Source organism: Aedes albopictus, chromosome 2, assembly GCF_035046485.1.
Source record: "Aedes albopictus strain Foshan chromosome 2, AalbF5, whole genome shotgun sequence".
Lineage (NCBI taxonomy): Eukaryota > Metazoa > Arthropoda > Insecta > Diptera > Culicidae > Aedes > Aedes albopictus.
In genome coordinates, this window is record NC_085137.1 from 442,595,101 (window position 1) to 442,615,410 (window position 20,310).

General features: G+C 44.4%; 1 protein-coding gene across 10 annotated transcripts in view; it reads left to right on the forward strand.

Moving 5' to 3' along the window:
• The window catches only part of LOC109397319 (EGFR adapter protein), a 275,114-nt gene extending 255,237 nt beyond the window's left edge, over window positions 1–19,877 (forward strand). For all 10 annotated transcript variants that reach the window (XM_062853753.1, XM_062853755.1, XM_062853759.1 and 7 more), the window contains 3 exons: window positions 18,124–18,410; window positions 18,477–19,004; window positions 19,065–19,877. In XM_062853753.1, coding sequence (XP_062709737.1) covers window positions 18,162–18,410; window positions 18,477–19,004; window positions 19,065–19,238 — 951 coding nt within the window. In that variant the 5' untranslated portion in view covers window positions 18,124–18,161 and the 3' untranslated portion in view covers window positions 19,239–19,877. The remainder of the gene's footprint in view (window positions 1–18,123; window positions 18,411–18,476; window positions 19,005–19,064) is intronic.
• The last annotated feature ends 433 nt before the right edge of the window (window positions 19,878–20,310 follow it).

A 20,310-nucleotide genomic window follows, 5' to 3' on the forward strand; every position in this document is an offset into this window, starting at 1 on the left:
TAGAGATAGGTATCTCTGAACCGGCGAAATCAAGATGAGCCTCAAACAACTCGTAAAGCAAAGCCAGAGTTGGTAAATTTTCGACAAGACTTTTACCTTCCCAGTCGCCAAGCCACATCATCCAACCAAAGCCATGTCTGCTGATAACAAGCAAATTTATTATTAAATTAATTTGATATCCTTACCCCACTACTCTGACTGGCACGCTTCAGGCAACAGCCAGCAGTGCAGCCTAAGGAAGGACGGAAGCTCTTTTGCGAAGAATCCGATGGATACTTGAAAGTGCAACGAGTTGCAATTTTCCCAGTTTCCCGGCTATGCTTCGTACAGCGGGAAGCTCAACTCTCCCAGCATCCTGCCGGCAGGCAAAGAGCAGTTTTGTTCGTGCCTCGTTGATGCTAGGAGTCTAGGTGCTAGCTAGCCGACTTTGGCAGTGTGTCGATAAAGTTGAGAACTTGTTCTATTCCTGCCTGAGCTGGCCGGTGGATGGTGTCCTGATATGTCCGTTGAGAGGGGGCTCCCTTACACACTCTCTCTCTCTCTGAAACTTGATGTTACTACTACTATCCAGAAGTGGAGATATTTCCCAGACCAAATCGGGCACAGCACCTTCTACCAGATGTTGTGCGCCATCAGCCAGGCCATCTCTTGCCCTCAGTGAAGCCGGATCTAGCATCCAACAAGGGCGGAAGGACCAAGATGAATGAATTTTACAGTACCGCAATTAAGCAATGATTCAATTTCGGTCCTGTTCCTGCCCGGAGCCGGAGAGAGGAGGGAAGCAATAGATTCAGCTTTGTTTCCGAAGCTCCATAGTCATCAGGAAGCACCCTTTCCTTTCCAATGCCATCGTTGAAGAAAAGCGCAAGAAGCAGTCTCAGCGTCAAGTGTAAGCAATTAGGAGAATTATTTCAGAGGGTGCACTACTGCACTCTAGTTGCAACAGGACGCCGGAGGGCAGTGAATTCATTTGGGGTTGTTTGCGTTCAATTGAGCTGTTCATTTGATGGCTAGGTAGGGAAATTAGTGATCACATAATGCGTTCTCAGAAAGGTGCAATTATGAATTGTTTTCTGATGGATGGTTTCCGTTTTTCCTGATTCAGTTCTTTGAAGTTGTGCCCTCCGAGATGATAGAGTTTGAATGCGTTATAAAATTCTATATAAGCAGATTCTAGGACTTCGTGAAGCATCTGCCTGCATGCTTTATCGAAAAATTGCGCCGCAAAGAGCTGAGGCATTATGGCCTCAGGCATTATGATGCTGCGCCATCGAAAGAGCAACTGAAATTCAGCCATGCAAACATACCTACAGCAGTAAATTTCTTCGTTTTAGTAACAAATTTAGTAGATTTAGAGATTGCTCCGTAATCTACTGAATTCCGGGAATTTCTATAAAAAACAACAACACCATGCATTGCCCCAAGTATTCTATATGAAATAATTATTCCAATTGAGGGGGTTAGAAGCAAAGGGGTCCAAGTCCCGTCTTCCATCTGCACTCCGCCGTAGATGATACGCAACACCTTCCGTTCGAAAACTCCAAGGGCGCGTTGGTCCTCTGCACGTAGGGTCCATGTTTCGTGCCCATAAAGGACGACCGGTCTAATCAGCGTTTTGTAGATGGTTAACTTCGTGTTACGGCGAATTTTATTCGATCGTATAGTTCTGCGGAGTCCAAAGTAAGAACGATTTCCTGCCACAATACGCCTCTGAATTTCTCTGCTGGTGTCGTTTTCGGCGGTCACCAGTGAGCCCAAGTACACGAATTCTTCAACCGCCTCGATTTCATCACCGTCGATATAAATTCGGGGTGGCGGGCGCGTTGATTCCTCCCTGGAGCCCTTTGCCATCATATACTTTGTCTTCGACACATTAATGACTAATTCGATTCGCCTGGCTTCACTCTTTAGTCGGATATACGTTTCCGCCATCGTCTCAAATTTACGAGCAATAATATCAATATCATCAGCGAAACCAAGCAGCTGAACGGACTTCGTGAAAATCGTTCCACTCGTGTTTATCTCCGCTCTCCTAGTTACACCCTCTAAAGCAATGTTGAACAGCAAGCACGAAAGACCATCACCTTGCCGTAACCCTCTGCGAGATTCGAAGGAACTCGAGAGTGTCCCTGATACTCGAACTACGCACATCACTCGATCCATCGTCGCCTTGATCAACCGTATCAGTTTATCCGGGAATCCGTATTCGTGCATAATCTGCCATAGCTGTTCTCGATCGATTGAATCATACGCCGATTTGAAATCGATGAACAAATGATGTGTGGGCACGTTGTATTCGCGGCATTTCTGCAACACCTGGCGGATGGCGAACATCTGGTCCGTTGTAGCGCGTTCACCCATGAATCCAGCCTGATATTGCCCCACGAACTCTCTTGCAATCGGTGAAAGACAGCGGCATAAAATTTGAGAGAGTATCTTGTAGGCAGCGCTCAGTAGTGTGATCGCGCGGTAGTTCCCGCAATCCAACTTGTCGCCCTTTTTGAAGATGGGACACACGATACCTTCCATCTATTCTTGCGGTAATACTTCCTCCTCCCAAATTTTGGTAATGACCCAGTGTAGTGTTCTCACCAGTGCTTCTCCACCGTATTTTACAAGCTCGCTTGGTAGTTGATTTGCTCCAGCGGCTTTGTTGTTTTTCAACCGGCCAACCTCCTCCTCAATCTCTTGGTAGTCAGGGGCCGGAAGTTTTTCATCCTGTGCACATACTCCTAGATCTGTTACCACGGCACCTTCGGTACTTGCAACGTCGCCATTGAGGTGCTCATCGTAATGCTGCCGCCATCTCTCGACCACCTCGCGCTCGCTCGTGAGAATATTCCGTGATTATCTCGGCACATGTCGGCTTGTGACACAAAGCCTCTGCGCGAGCGGTTCAGCTCCTCGTAGAACTTTCGTGTGTCCTTAGCGCGGTACAGCTCTTCCATCGCTTCGCGATCTCGTTCTTCCTGCTGGCGCTTCTTCATCCGGAAGACTGAGTTCTGCCTGTTCCGCGCCTGTCTGTAACGTGCCTCATTCGCTCTCGTACGGTGTTGCAGCACTCTCGCCCATGCTGCATTCTTCTCGTTTTTCAACTGTTCACATTCGCCGTCGTACCAGTCGTTTCTGTGATTTGGAGTCGCGAAGCCTAGTTTTGTAGCCGAGGTACTACCTATGGCGGATCGGATGTCCCTCCAGCCATCTTCAAGTGTAACTGCGCCAAGCTACTCTTCCGTTGGTAGGGCCACTACTAACTGCTGCGCGTAGTCTTCAGCCACTTCTACGTTACGCAGCTGCTCGATGTTGATCCGCGGCGTTCTACTTCGACGCGTGGTGATTACTGTCGAATGTTTTAGGCGCATGCATACAGCGACTAAGTAGTGATCCGAATCTATATTCGCACTGCGGTATGTGCGGACGTTGGTTATATCCGAGATGAAGTTATCGTCGATTAGAACGTGGTCGATTTGGTTTTCTGTTTAGTGGTCGGGTGATCTCCAGGTGGCTTTGTGGATATCTTTGCGGGGGCAGAAGGTGCTTCGGACTACCATACCACGGGAGGCTGCAAAGTTTACGCATCGCTGGTCATTATCATTCGATACGACGTGCAGGCTGTTTCGCCCGCGTTCATGTAGCCGACAACGATTTTCACGTCACGCGGAGAGCAACCATTGTATCATTGTATGTTTGCTCTAACTGCGCGTAGAACGCTTCTTTCTCATCATCAGGTCTCACTTCGTGTGTGCAGTGGACGTTAATGATGCTGTAGTTGAAGAGACTGCCCTTAACTCTTAACATGCACATCCTTGCGTTGATCGACTGTCACCCGATCACACGTTGTCGCATCTTTCCCAACACTATAAATCCTGTTACCAGTTCATTGGTGGTGCCACAGCTTTGGTAGAAGGTAGCCGGTCGATGCCCGCTTTTCCGAACTTTCTGTCCAGTCCAACAAAGTTCCTGCAATGCCACGATGTCGAAGTTGCGGGGATGCAGTTCGTCGTAAATTATCCTGCCATATTCTGCGAAACCTAGTGACTTGCAATTCCATGTTCCAAGTTTCCAATCGTAGTTTTTATTTCGTCACGTGGGTCTTTGCCGATTGTATCGAGTCGTATTTTCTCCTGGATTTTAACGGGTGGCTTATTGGGCCTACGCCAACACTCCTGTCTCGCCGGAGGGCCATCGTGCAAGTTCTGTTTAACGTCCCAACCAACACTGGGACGACCACGACGATAGGGCTACCACCTTGGATCTAGCTGGGCGTGGTGCAGCTTTTCTTACTCAGCCGCTGGTTGCCAGAACAGACGTTGTTCGAGCCGCCCCTCCTTGGTGAACAGACGCTCGGGTCGTACCTCCTCAATCTAGCTGAAGTCAGAAGGACAACAATGTCCAGGCTGCACTACCAGCTAAGCACACAACTCTTAGCTGGCGGTCTTTGTCATCGCTTGAACCGTGGAAGCATGAAGTAAGAACTTGTGAGGACCAGAGCTATGTTGGACGCTCTCCTTATTGACTCACCATTTTGTAGCCCCACATGTGATGTGTTTGGACCCGATATTCACGGCATTTTTGGAGGATTTATCGTACGGTGAAGATCTGGCCGTTGTCGACCAGCTGTCGATGAAGCCGGCTTGAAAACTCATTCTGGGATTGTAGGTAGCATTCAAAATGGTGATCGCTCAGAAGTTCTCACCTTCCAAATAGTCGCCTATCTTGTGAATGGGGCAGATTACCCCTTCCTTCCACTCCTCCGGTAGTTGTTTGGTTTCCCAGACCTTGACCATCAACCGGTGCAGACAGGTGGTCATTTTTTATGGGCCCATCTTGATGAGTTAAGCTACGATACCATCCTTACCAGCTGCTATGATGGTTTTGAGCTGGTGAATGGCATCCTTAACTTTCCTCAACGTGACAGTTAGATCATTTTCGTCCTCTGCTGCATTGGTGTAGTCGTCCCTCCGTTGTCGTGGTCTCCCGTGCCTACGATCTCTAAGCCATACAGGTGCTCATCGAAGTGCTGCTTCCACCTTTCGATCGCCTCACGTCCGTCCATCAAGAGGCCTCCATCCTTATCCCTGCATATTTCGGCTAGCGCCACGAAGCCGTTGCGGGATGCGTTGAGCTTCTGGTAGAACTTCCGTGTTTCATGAGAATGGCATAGTAGTTTCATTTCCTCACACTCCGCTTTTTCCAGGCGGTGCTTTAGCCCCCGAAAGAGGCGGGTTTGCTGTTTCCGCTTCTGTTTGGAACGTTTCACGTTCTGTCGGGTTCCTTGCTGCAGCATTACCGCCCGTACTGCGTTCCTCTCCTCCAAAATCGCTCTGCACTCCTCGTCGAACCATTCGATTCGTCGACTCCTTTCCGCGTACCCGATGGTGCTCTCAGCTGCGTCGTTGATGGCTCCTTTTACTTTTCTCCAGCAGTCCTATAGAGGGTCACACCAAGCTGGTCCTCGTCTGGCAACGCTGCTTCGAGATTCTGAACGTATGCTGAGGCGACATCCAGTTGCTTCAGTCGCTCAAGGTTCTACCGTGGCGGTCGCCGGTACCGTACAGTATTGATGACGGAAAGATCTGGGCGCAGTTTTACCTCCACCAGATAGTGGTCTGAGTCGATGTTAGCGCCACGATAGGTCCTGTCGGAGAAGTGCCGTCCGTCAATCAGAACGTGGTTGATTTGCGATTCCGTCTGCTGTAGTGATCTCCAGGTATCACCTCACCACACAATATCATATGTACCAGAAATTTACACGTTTCGTTCGAATCATTTACATATGTGTCAAAAACCAAAGTTTCAGTTTCATCTTCACAAAGTTTCTCCCAAGTTAGTAATCGAGAGCATAAACTTCCCTCCGGAAAGGTATCGAAGTGGAAATAATAACTTTCAGTTCAGCATCGTCTACTGCAGCTGTCGGTCGTTGGGGGGAGCTTTACGACCCGTGTCGGTTGAGAACAAACTTCTTTCAGCTGGAACAAACTGTTCTGATTAGTTATGCGAACTGATTCGACACGTAAAAGTCTTCTCCCTCACTCACTGCACTGGCGAACAGTAATTACGACTCATCCGGATAGAACAATTTCCAACAATCGATCGATACGATGGAGTAGGTAGTATCGCAAATCATCAACTTCGAAGTTTTCGCCTCAATCGAGCACTATTATCACTCCCGGTCCAGCTCCCGGTTGCTCTCTCTGTCTGGAAGGTAGGAACTCTTCTGGTGATGATAAATCTCTTTTTAACGACCGCACTTTTTTCCCCCCTTTGAAGCTATAGGTTATTAATTATCGTCACTCCTCCTGAATACAGAAGAAAGCCGACTTTATCGCTTCTGCAAGCTTTCCATTAACTTTGGCGCACTGCTCAGAAAAGAGGGAAGCATGTTCGTAGCAATAAACCGGAAGAAGTGTGGTCCAAAATGTCCTTCCTGATGGTGAAAATAGTTCAACTTTTATGTCTGCCAGTTACTCAAGTTTTTGTATTTGATGATTTATTTAAAATCACACTATAGTCTCCATAATGCATTGTGTAACATCCTCCCCAATCTCTTGAGCAATGTCTATTCATTAAATTATCAAGCTTCCTGGTTTCAATGATAAGAAGAAACTTCTGCCATTACACATGGATGTACGCCACATTCACTTGCTGGCAAGAATTTATGAATGGACTGGCGCACTGCCATAGTTAGAGGAACTCAGCGTTCGAGAGTTCTTAACAAACCAGATAAATTTGCTATGATGGATTCGATTCAGCACGTGCCAGACTGTCATAATGCGTCAAATCGCTTAATCATCATTTCATGGAGTTGGTCCGGATATAGGTATATCTAGTTGTATCCTTGACGCCTTTGGCGTCAGAAGAACTTTATGAAACTAGATCTTAAGGATCTAGAAATAGTCTTGCCAGAACAAGACTAACTTTATCTGTGTCAATCAACATCAACAAGTTGCTTCTTGGCTGAAGTCACTGACGCTCAGGCAGGCGATGTCTTTCTATATAAAGATATTTGCGAGCATTCAGTTGAAACTTTTGAGGTGGAAAATGAAGTTGGCACATACTTTCTGGTAGAGTTTCGTTAACTAAAATAGAAAATCCTTGGGCATAGAATACATTCGACATCCGTGCCTGCCACACGATATAAAAACGCAAAAATAATAAATTGTGTTCTTTAATTTTGAAAAGTGTTTCATACCGATTTTGGCAACACGAGGTGAATTTTATGTTGCCAAATTGGGGTCCCAAGTAATCAGAAGTTCCGCTTCCCATGACAAAATGCACTTTCAAGTTCCACAAAGTTCGGATAAAGTTCCGAACGGAACTTTTCAGCTGCTTAAGAGGCTAACAATGAGCCTTGCTGGAACTTCGCACATAAGTTCCAGCAAGGCTCATTGTTAGCTTCTTAAGCAGCCAGAAAGTTCCATTCGTAACTTTATCTGAACTTCGTGGAACTTGAAAGCTGCTTAAGATGCTACTCGGAACTTTGTTGGAGCTTTCTAGTTCCTTGAAGTTCATTTCAGTAGCTTGATGTTCTAGGGATTTATTTTTGTCATTTTAGCTAAAATATCGGTACCAACATTTCAAAAGGGCGTAACTGCATTTACAACCAATGCCTTCTCACAAAGCTGTGAAGCGTATCCCATCCCTCTCGAGCAATCCACTAGCACAAATAGAAAGATAAAATCCTTCTCTTTCGATTAATGGATATGAAATGCGTGAGATGAATGAAATACGATCCACAGCTCTGTGAGAAAGCATTGGTTGTAAAAGCAGGGTGTACCTTTTGAAATGTTGGTGCCGATATCATTATAAACAAATTTTCATAGACAACTACATTAAATTCACCAAATCAATGAATTTCATGTTGTAAAATGTGCATAACGTTACGTTTCTATGTAGGGAAAGTATGGACCTTTCACCTGAAGTTGGCAACCATCTTGGATTTAATCGTCATTTTGAATTTCATCATTGAATCTAGATTTTTTCTGTGTTAGCAATCACCGTTTTGAAAACAGAACTCGACATTGGAAAGCTTAAAGTCTGAGCTTTTCAAAAAATTAGGTGAGCAATGACCGCAACAATAAGATATCGATGATAGCGTGAGCCGCGAATAAGACTTGCGAGTTAATAAAAGAACGACTGGTTTGGTTTAAATTTGAACATGTAATGAAAATTTATTCAATCTTATTACACCTGTTAAACAATCAGGTTCCTAAGGGTAGTAACTACGTTATAACATCAGTTTACAATCCTTTATTATCTTCTAAATGCTTCATGTTTTTGTTTCGGTAAAACCTTAGTTAAGCCATCCGCGGGTTGTTGCTGCGTTGTGATGTAATGCAACGCAACTTCTCTTTTCTCCAGACTGTCCTTCGCAAAATGGTATCTTACCGAAACATTCAACCTTCATTTTGTGCAATACGGCTCCACCCCATTACCCCGAACGCCATTACCCCGAACGCCACTACCCCGAATGCCATTACCCCGAAAGCCACTACCCCGAAAGGGCCATTAGCACGAATCGTTCAGGAGATCACCAAAAAAGTGGTGACCGATTAGAAGTTGATGAAGGTGCTTATAAGTTAGAAAAAGGTAATCAGTAACTAGTGTAGGTATGAATACTCTTCTCCATCCTATGCCCCTATGTTAATTCTATTCTTACACAGACGATTTAGGTACCGATTTTTTCCGTTTTCTTTTTGTAACGAGTAAAAAAAATATAAAAATAAAACACAAATCAAATAGCTCTTATTTACTTCGTTTTAGATAGCATGACAATGGGAGCACATTGTTTAATCCTTTGGAGCCGGATTGCTTTGTTTTTGCTGCCGTAACCTCGCTGGCCTCGAACATGTTTCTTATGGTCAGTTTCATCGCCGGGGTCATATTGACCCCTCCGGCTCCAAAGGGTTAAGATAGGTTCCATTTCCCTTTTTTTTTTTTTCCTCCCCTGTTGGGGAAATTAAGCCACTTCCATTTCCCTTAGGTTTCCGTATGTTGTGATTCATGCAAAAGTAAGGTTCGTGAAAACGAAACCAGCAAACGCAATGAAATTAAGAAGACAAGTAAAGACAATATTTCCATATTTTAAACTAGCTGCTCTTTTGAACTTATAGCAATGGCTATAAAAACTACAAGTATTTCAAACTGACATTTTCCCTTCTTTTAAAAGTTGGTTGGCCTCAAGCACGATTGTAACTGGTGGCAAACGATTGTGCTGGTTATCAAACTCCTCTCTCCTCTTCTTGGCGTAACGTCCTCACTGGGACAAAGCCTGCTTCTCAGCTCAGTGTTCAATGAGCACTTCCACAGTTGTTAACTGAGAACTTCCTCTGCCAATGACCATTTTGCATGTGTATATCGTGTGGCAGGCACGAAGATACTCTATGCCCAAGGAAGTCAAGGAAATTTCCTTTACGAAAAGATCCTGGACCGACCGGGAATCGAACCCGTCACCCTCAGCATGGTCATGCTGAATACCCGTGCGTTTACCGCCTCGGCTATATGGGCCCTTGGTTATCAAACTACACTTCTTCAAATATTTGCCTTCTTTTAAAAATAGGCTGTTCTTTTGAGTTTGCAGTTTCCAACCGTGTACTATTGCAGAGTTGTTTGGTAGCCAAACTGTTAATTTCTTTATAGAAATGTTTCCTTCTTTTCATCAGAAGCTGTTCTTTCGAGTTTAAGTGTTACGTAGTTTATTTGCAGACGAATAACTAACTCCATAGCGGATTTGTTCTTCTTTGAATAATAGGCTGTTCTTTCAAGTAAAATTTTTCAGAATTGACTTGCGGCCGAACTGGCAATTAGATTTATTTTGATTTTCTTTTGATTTTGATGATCAGTTTCCAGAGCATCAAGCCCTAAAATTGTTTTCTGAATATTTTTTCAAGATTGTAGTACTGGACTGGATTTTAGATATTCAGTTCAGTTCACTTAGCAAGGTAGATCCAGCATCGTTGGACCAAATTAACTATTTTTTTTTCTGGCGACTAAACTGTAGCTTTTCTTTTCATGAAAGACTGTTCTTCTAGCTGCACTTATATAGTTTATTGGGAGTGAAAGCTGCTTACTGTATATGAGATTTGCCCTTCTTTAATTTATAGGCTGTTCTTTCTAGATACGTCGTTACCGTGTTGATTGGCGACATATCTCTATTAATTCCATCTGGTGTTTTTCCTTCTTTTAAAGTTGGGCTGTTCTTTCGACTTATATTGTTACAGAGTTGTTTGGTAGCCATGTTGCCCTTTGCAGATTTATGTATTGGGGCCATGCATAAACTATGTAAGTAGGAGAGGGTCTATCCAAATTCTAAGCTCTATACAAATTTACAATTTTTTGTATGATCAAATCGTGGACTTCGTGGCCGAGCGGTTAGCGGCGTTAGTCGTTTAGGTATCTCGCATGCCTCGGAGAGTGGGTTCGAATCCCGCACCGGTCGAGGAAAACTTTTCGTCAAAACAGAAAATATTCCACTGGGACACTGAGTGTTATACGTGTTGTCCATTGTCTAATGTTAGTAATGTACAGTCTGTGCGGCCTCTGCCCGAAGACGGTGTAATTGTCTTTTAAAATTCTACGATGAGGAGGGGGAGAGGACCAAGGTGACCAAAATTCGGTCTACGTAGTTTATGAATGGTCCCATAGGAGATTTGCCCTTCTTTAATTTATATGCTGTTCTTTCTAGTTATATCCTTGCAGACCTTATTGGCGGCCAACCTATCAATCACATTTTTTCACATTTAAGAAATGTTTTTTTAAGTTACTCTGTTATTGAATTTTATTACCAAATCGTCTATTCCTCCTTAAAAGATTTTTTCTTTTTCTTACTATAAAATGTTCTTTTCGGGCCTATTTTGCAATTTGTATTATTTGATCTTATTAGTGATACTTTGGCTAAATGTCTCTTCCGCCTAATGAGCCAATATCGATAGCCAGTATTTGAAGGACCTTTGCTGACAGCTCTATGTCATACAAGATCATCTCTAATACGTATTATTCCATTTTTTTGTTTTAAGGTTATTCTTTACAATGATATATTCTGGTATTAAAGCTGTCAGTAATGTTATTAAATTAATCAAAATATAAAATACCCATCATCAACCCATCTAAAAATATGCTTTCGGGGTAATGGCGTTCGGGGTAGTGGCCCATTCGGGGTAGTGGCGTTCGGGGTAATGGCCCATTCGGTGTAATGGGGTAGAACCGTGCAATACATATCACAGAAAATAGGAATCGATTTTTTGTCTCGCATCTTTTGCAACAATTGCTTCCACCACAGCGCCTCTTGGGTTATGCGGGAAAGTGCCACAAGTTCCACCTCGCACGATGACAACGTAACTGACGCCTGCAGTTTGACGTTCCAAGAAAATGCTCCTCTCATCATACTGAAGATGTAGCCTGTTGTCGATTTCCTGTTAGTGGCATCTCCTCCCCAATCCGCGTCTGTATATCCGGTGAACTGCGGATCTCCGGCTCTGTTGTACTCCAGACGATAATCTTGTGTGCCTTTGAGGTATCGCATGATGCGTTCAACAGCTTCCCAATGTGGGCGACCAGGATTACTGCTGAACTGACTTACCTAGTTTACCGCTAATAAAATGTCCGGTTGTGTTCCTTGAGCTAGGTAGATTAAGCATCCCACTGCCTTCTTATAGGGCACGTTTCGCATCGCTTGAATCTCCTCTTGGGTTCGTGCAGATAATGAGCCATTCAATCAATCTCCGGGATTCGCAGGTGTTGCCACAGGTCTACAGTTCTTCTAATTGAACCGCTTTAGAACTTCTTCGATGTATTGTGACTGATCGAGCTGTAGTGTGCCTGCTTCGCGGTCGGAAGTAATCCTTAGTCCTGAATGCAGCTTCGCCGCCCCGAGATCCTTCATCTGGAAGCAAATATTCAGGAATTTCTTTAATATATCCTTCAAGTCCGAGTTGTTGGTGAAGGTCATCAACATAGATTGTAACGAAAATCATCTGCGTCTTGCTAATCTTGTAATACAGACAGAATCCACGCTGGAGCGGGAAAGTCCAAACTGCCACATCGCTTTATCTAACTGCCTATTCCACACCCTGCTTGACTGTCTCAATTCATATAGTGATTTGCGTAACCTGCAGACCTTGATGGTGTCGTTCATGTATCCTTCTGATTCTCCATAAAGATGGTTTCTTCCTTCAGATCGGACTGGAGAAACGCCGCCGAGACGGTGTCCATTTGCTCTACTTCTAGATCATGCTGCACCACCAGAGCCATCAAATACGCAAATAAATATGGTTGCGTATCGTATCGAGTACACCTCTGCATAATCGATTCCAGGACGTTGTGAGCCGCCTTTAACCACGTACCTGGCCTTGTACTGGGAAATTTCTCCATCTGGCTTCTCGCTTCGCCTTGAAAATCCATTTTTTACGTATGGCCTTCCTTCTTTCCGGCAAGTCAGTCAACTCCCACGTGTTATTGCCATCCAACAACTGCAGTTTCTCATCCATAGCATTGGGGCGCAAGGAAATATTTAAACATCTCGGCAAGGAAATGTTTAAACATCTCGGCATAATCGTTTGCAGCAGTCGTATCGGGATCACTTCGCCTGTATACCATACCAATTGGTTCGTCACGCTCGATCCTCGACCAGAGTTTAAAATTTTCATTTTCAATGAGTGAAATTCAACGTGAACTTTGAAGATTCTCAACTGAGGGATCAAAATAAAATTCATTTTGGTGAATGAATTTTTTCACCTATTCATTCATTTTTCTGTCACTGACAATTTTCACTGAGAAATAAAACTGGACCATAACTCGCGTCGCGATTATACTTCCAATTACCTCAAAACTTGTGTATAGTGGTTAATTAGAATATTAATTATGTTCTCTATTTGTCCATTAAGTCGGATTGTGCGTCTGTTAACAGAAATTGGACATTTGAATGAAAAAAGAGAGGCATTCAGCTGACAATGAATGTGGCCAAACACGAATGAAAAAATGATCTTCACTTTCAATCTTCGAATATTTTACTCTCTGTCCACGACTGAAGCTCTACGAAACTGACTTCTTCGGTTTGCCAATCGCCAATCGCCAAACATTTCCCTTCATTGATGATCTTTACGTCCCGGCTTGTTACGATCTTGGTTACGATGCTGGATCGCTTGGATTGAAAACTCGGTAACCTTTCGACTTTTCCGCAAATCCGACGAAGATCCCTCTAGTGGCTTTCGGGTTGAACTTCCGCCGCTTCTGCTTGGGAAAATCGCCTTAGAACCGAAAATCTTGAGATATTGCAACGTTGGTTTTCTGCCACTTCACGCCTCTTCTGGCGTTACTGACTCCAACGATCGTGCGGGACATCTATTCACCAGATATGCTGCGATTTAGGCTGCCTCCGCCTAAAACTTCTTAAAGAGCTTCGAAATATTTAACATGCATCTTGCCTTCTTCATGAGGGTCCGGTTCATACGGACACGTAGTTTGATTATTATGCCGTCCCTCCGCATGCACGCATCCATTGCCGAGTTTACGGACTCCGAGCCATTGTCCGGCCTCAAAATCTTCCGTTTTCTTCCAGTCTGCCGTCCATGGATTAACAATTCCTCGTCTGCTGACTCCATAGGTAATGTGCGTCAGAGACCTACAGTTGATCATCGCCTCCGCTTCGAACAAAACCCGGGCAGAAAAGAATTACAAAACAATTGCAAGTTTTACCATTCAAAAATAATTAGGGGCTGTCCATAAACCACGTGGTCATTTTTTTGGGACTTTTCAAACCAACACCCCCCCCCCCCCCCCCCGCGTGGCTATTAGTCCATACATTTTTTTTTATTTGACCATACAAAATGGTCATTGGCCGAACCCCCCCCCCCCCCCCCCCTCATGACCACGTGGTTTATGGACAGCCCCTTACTGAATGGTAAAATTTGTCATTGGTTTGTTTGAAATAAGTGACAAAAGGGCAAAAATAATAACTGACATTGTTCGATAAAATAACTAAAGAATGTAATATTTTGACATTACAATGGCAAACGAAGAACAACAAAATAAGATTGAGAATTGCAAAATATACCATTATTGAGTTATTGAAAATAGAACAATATCAAAATTAGTTATTCCCTGGTCATCCAAAAGAAGGGTATATTAAGTTGTTTATTCCAATAACAAAATCAAAACTAAGTTTTTTGGATGGAAAGTAACTGCAAATAAATATCAAAATTTACCATTAGAATAACCAAAATTCAAATTCTGTCATTATGTTTTTCTTGATAAGTGCCAAAACTGCGAGTTCATCAAACTCGCAAAAGGTCAACAATATCTCACCAATTGCAAAATTTGTTATGATAGCAAAATAAGACATTCAGTAGTTATTCTTTCAAATTTTAAAATGTCAAGCGAATGGCATATTTTGATATGATATCATATTATGCTATTCACATGTTTTTTTAAGCTCTTCGTGAAGAACTCATGAATGACAAAATAAGTTATGACAATAAAATTTGTTATTCTTTTGTTTTTGGTTTGCCATTCACCTCTACCCGGGAATGGTCTTCAGGGCTTCGTCGTCTGGGCGGGCGTCGAGGTGCGTCTAATATTGTTCCAACTGCTGCCTTAACCAAACGGACAAGCCTCTCCCATTAGGGTGGGACAAATTAAAAAAAAATAGTCCGGGATATGATTAGAAATAAGTGAGCTGTACAAAAATCAGCGATTTCGGTTGATATTTAGGGGTGGCGCAAAGGGTTTAAATAAAAAATTTAGTAGAACAAACCTCAAAAAAACATTTCAAAGTAAATTTTTAAACATAACATTTCTAGACTGCGGTATCTCCACTGGTTTCCGAGGTATTTAAAAAATATCATATTTAGGTATCTAACCCAAAAAAAATACCAAAATAAGACATATTTTTTCAAATATCTCAGAAACCAGTAGAGATACCGCAATTTTGAGCACAAATTTGGCCCAAATGGGTTCTAGAATCATCGATTTCTAGAAAATTTATTTTGAAATGTTTTTTGGAGGTTTGTTCTATCTAATAATTTTACTTAAACCCTTTGCGCCACCTCTGAATATCAACCGAAATCGCTCATTTTTGTACAGCAGAGCAATCTCCCCATTGCCGTCTCGTGCACGCTATATGAACCACCTGGAGGTGCACCGCTCTGATGGTGAGGCAGGTGAACAATACCACCCACCTCTTTGCTTGACTTCGCCCAACTTTCACGAATACTGGCCCGAAATAGTCCAGCCCCACTCACAATCGACTCACGCGGGCTTCTGATAGAGGGCCCATCGTTGGTGGTTTAGGTGATGCATTGGCTACTCGGCACCACGTACAACTTCGCATAACTTGGCCAAAACGCACACAGTCTAGGAAGGTCGAAACACTACCGTAGTTCGTTGACGATAGTTTCTCTATTCGCATGGCGGAATAGGTTGTGGAACGATTCTACGAGTAGAACAGTGATTGGATGCTTTTCAGGCAAAATCGCTGGATACTTCGCTTCGTATTGTACGGAAGGAGCTGCCGCAATTCCTCCTCGCATACGAAGAACTCCATCTTCGTCCAAAAAAGGTCATCGCTTGTAGATTCGACTTGATTTAGGTATGGCACAATGTCGGGACTCGGCAGTTCCTTGGGTTTTCTTCAGTGCTGTAATTTCCTCCGGAGAGGCTTCACCTTGTGCGGTTTTCCAAAGGCAGCGTTCGGCTTTCGTCAATTCCTCTTGGCTGAGTATACCGCTGGCTAGCTGGGGACCTTCAACCTTGCGTTTTAGGTTGCCAACATAACGCAATACGAAAGCTATCGTACGCTGCATTTTCACCCACTTGCTGAACCGCGCAGGATCCACAACCGAACACTGGGCGTGATGCAGATGCACGGAACGTAGTTCATCTTGAGTAGTACAAATTAAAGTTGTTCTGGCCAGAAGGTTTCCCGTTGCCTTAGGAAGTTAGGGTCACGAAACCATGGGCCGCAATTCACTGCTTCCATCGCGCAAAGCAGCTGTCGGTAACTGGATCGTCCCAGCCAATCTTGGAGATCCATGTATCTTGGATAAGGATCTTCCCGTGTACCAAGAAGAATGAAAGGCAGCCTAGTGGTTCAAACAACCCAAGCAACACACATGTTATAATAGAGTTACGACAGCGCAAGTTTTGGTTGTATAGAAGTTTATTTTACGTAATTCCAACATTGTGTTGAAATAACGTAAAATAAACTTCTATACAACCAAAACTTGCGCTGTCGTAACTTTTATATAACATGTGTGTTACTTGGGAAGCTCATTACTTACTTCAGGACTTCCCGCTTGGTCGGCACGTGATCTTCTTTTGATATCCATGGTATATCTGCTCGAAGAGCAAACGTATAAGTGAATGCGTCCTTCATCGATAGCCATTGCATTCCGAGTATCGACTCCGTGGACTCCCCGCGCGTCAATGCTAGATCCTTGGAATTTTCGCACGGTCGTTCATCAATTCGTTGAAGTACTTCCGCAGAATTTGAAAGAATTTTGCAAATCTCAAACCCGCCCATTGCGTGAACAAACTAAACTACCTTAACAATTTGGATCGCCTCCCCGATCGTTTGGAAACCATCCAAATAATCATCCACGTAGTGGTTATCATGAATCGTAGTCGCTGCTCGAGGAAACTGATCGGCATACTCTGTGGCGTTGAGGTTCTTCACGAACTGCGCCGACGCTGGGGAACAGGTAGAACCAAACGTCACCACCTCCATAATGTAGACTTGCGGGCTATCGGAAGGATGTTCCCACCAGCTAAACGATGAGACTGCTTCTATCCGTATCTTAATCTGGGGGAGCATCTCTCTTATGTCCCCTGTGGTCGCCACCAGGAGTCAACGGAACTGGCCCTTTATGGAGTTTCGAGTTCAAAGATACATCGCCGACATTTGCCGATGCGTCCCAAATTAATCGTACCTTGTTAGGTTTTTTGGGGTTGATCACAATCCCTAGAGGTATCGCTGCACGTCAGATCTTCTTTTGCAATTCGTCGTTCGTAATCTCGAATCTGCTGGATTACTCTATCTCCTACATCCGGATTCTGTCGGGAATTGAGTTCCAAAGACTGTAGACGCCGTAGAGCCATGCTATAGCTGTCGGGAAAATGCACTGCATCGGTCCTCCAAAGCAAGCCGGTTTCAAAACGATTACCAATTCGCCGGATAGTAGATTCCAAGAGAATTCTGGCCCGCTGGTCATCCTCCGAGTCCGTTTGGATGCCAGCTGTTCGATCAACAGCTTATCTGAATCTGCTGGAGCGATGGCGTGAAAGTTGACAGTAAATGGGCGCCCCCATAGATGCTCCTTCCGAGATGACACTTGACGGCCACCGGATCATGAGGGCCTCCTTCATGCATTCCGAGATTGTTGATTCCGATGAGCAGTTCGGGCTGAACATTGGTGTAGTCCTCGACGGGAAGCCCTCGTAGGTGTGGGAAGCGTTCAACCATTTCTCCGTAACGTAGCGTTTACGATGGAAGCAGCAGGCAGCTTACTGTTCGCACATTGTGAAGGTCATGGTACACCGCGCTGCGTTTTGCTGCAATCTTCAACTATATTCGCTGTGAGTTGCATTCCTCAAGAGATACACTTCCGGTCCAGTGTAGCGTTAACGGCTCGATCGGGCCGGTAACCTCTAATTGCTTGGCCACTGCCTCTTCGATGAGTGCTTCCGTGGAGACTTCATCAATGAACGCGAAGATCAGCATGTCCTGCCCCTTTCCGTTCAACACGACTGGGACTATCCGGAATATGCAGAACTGACCGATCGATAAGGTGGCTTGCTGACATTCCAGTAGATTGCGAGATCAACGCTGTACCATGGCGGATAGTGTGATGCTTGTGGCGGCAATCTTCAACTTCGTACCCTTTCCATGAACGACAAGGCCACTTTCCGTGATTATTCAGGTGGCGCACGTGTCGTTACAGTGGTAATGTTTAGCAAAGAGCGACGATCCTCATGAAATTTTAGTGGTTTTATACAAAAAACGTTATATAGCGAGGGGGAGAAGAGATAGGAAATGTCATTTTTTTACAAAACGTGATTTGACCCATGAATCTAGTATTCGTTTCATACCCATTCCCTAATCCGACTTTTCGTATCCAATTCCATCCCCAGATTGACTCGTAATGTCCTGACCGAAGGCTACGCCGAAGATGAACTGCACAGCGCTTAACAGCAACCAAATTGAAACGACGCCCAACAACCATCCTCGGTTGGCAGTACCGACGGCTGCCACCAGAGCCTCCGTTGGAGTGCCGGTATCGAATGATTCCACCAGTTCCGGAATTTTCTTCCATCACACCAACAACCTCCTGGACGTTCCGCGATCGAACAACTCCGAGGAGGGCAAGTCACCAACCGAACTGAACAACTGCCGACGATTAGCGGAGAAGCCTCCTTTGGTAAGTTCAATCAAAAAGCGGGTCTGAAAATGGTTTGTGAACTCATAGTCCCAATTCCTCCTGCAGGTCAAACGTCTAACCATGGGTATTCTGCGGACCGCCGAAGACAGCAGACCCCTGGTGCACAGCTCATCGCCCTCGAGCTCATCCAGCTCGTCTCAAACGATCTCCGACGGTTACGTCAACGAAGGCATCTGCAGCGAAGCCGTCGAGGCGAACGTCGTGTTCAACAAATTCGGCGACTCGTGTCAACGGACGCTGGTCACGCAAGCTACCGTGGAAGGATCGCCTCGCTTCAACCACAGCATAGCGCTGTACCCGCAGGCAGGTCCAACCGGGGCTCCCGTTCCCCTGCGGAACGATTGTCTCAGTCTGAAGGAGCAACATGAACTCAAAGGAGCACCCTGGTACCAGGCCGGAATCCCGAGGGAGATCTCACTGGAGGTCCTCTCCCGGCAGACCCCAGGAGCATTTCTGGTGCGCCAGAGTACCACCAAACCAGGCTGTTTCGCTCTGTCCCTCAGAGTTCCCCCACCGGCACCAAAAGTAGCGCATTATCTAATTTTAAGGACGATACGAGGTTATAAGATTAAGGTAAGACTCCTCAGATCATTCAACTCTTCTAAAATCTTATCCAAACATTCTTCATCGTAGGGCTTCACCAAGGAATTCAGCTCGCTGCGAGCGTTGATCACGCACCACTCCGTGATGCCAGAGTTGCTTCCGGTTCCGCTGGCCTTACCACGGCCCCCACCGATCGTCCCTCGGCAAGAAGATCCGGAAATGTACGGCTCGCTGAACGAGTTTCAGAAAATTATGGCAGAGTAACCACGGGCACGAAAGACCAACGGTAGTAGCGAAGGACCATGATGTGAAAGACTTGGCTAGTCATTTAACCCCTTTTAGGACTAGGAGATTACGATGCAGGCGTTGACAAATAAAAACAACAAAATGTGAAAACAAAACTGACTCTGATAAATTTGGCTTTAATTCCAAACGTAAATCGATGTTAAGAACACCAAGTTCAAACTGTTTAGGCATTAGTAAGCGGATGTGTATATCCAATTGTTGAAACACTTTATTAGACCGTACGTAGTAAAATTTAGAACAACTCATTTATCTAGTTATGTAAAGTTTACATCTGTAGGATTAGTTATTCGACAAATAAAGTTACAGGCAAATATGTTACAGACTAAATGTATGGAATGTATTTAGGCTGATACAAATTTTATTTTGACTTTTTGTCTCCCCCCCCTTCAAACATTTTTGGCTGGATTTTGCATTTTGAGGGGGCAGATAAAAAAATATTTATCAAAATATCGCAACTTGCCAAAAATTCTTTAACAAATCCGATGAGTTTTTAATATTTTTCTGATTTAATGCTTTATTATTTTTATCCCCCCCCCCCTCGACCAGCCAAAGAGTGGTGGGACAAAAAGTGAAATAAATATTTGTAACGGCCTTATTGACGATATTTAATATCACAGCCTGATAAGGCGTTTATTAATAGATTCGTAGGTGATGCAGTCCTTGAGCGCTGGATCAGGGTTGCCACCTTGCCAGATTCCTCGATGATTTACTTCTCGAAGTTTCTTCAGAGATTCTTCCAGGGATTGCTTTAAAAGCTACGTCTGTTAGAGTTCATTCAGGAACTATTTCAGAAAGTTCTTCATTGATTCCTACATCAGAGATTGATTCAGGAAGTTGTCCAGTGAGTCAGGTATTTATTCATGGATTCATTCAGGAGTTCCTTCAAACATTCCTCTTGGAATTCTGAGAAACCTCTATCTTCTGGCGTCAATCCAAGGAGTCCTCTTGAAGCGCCTCCAGTGGTTCCTCCTGGAAGTTCTGCATGAATTCCTCCACGAATTACGTAAGGGATTCATCCAGGAATTTCTTC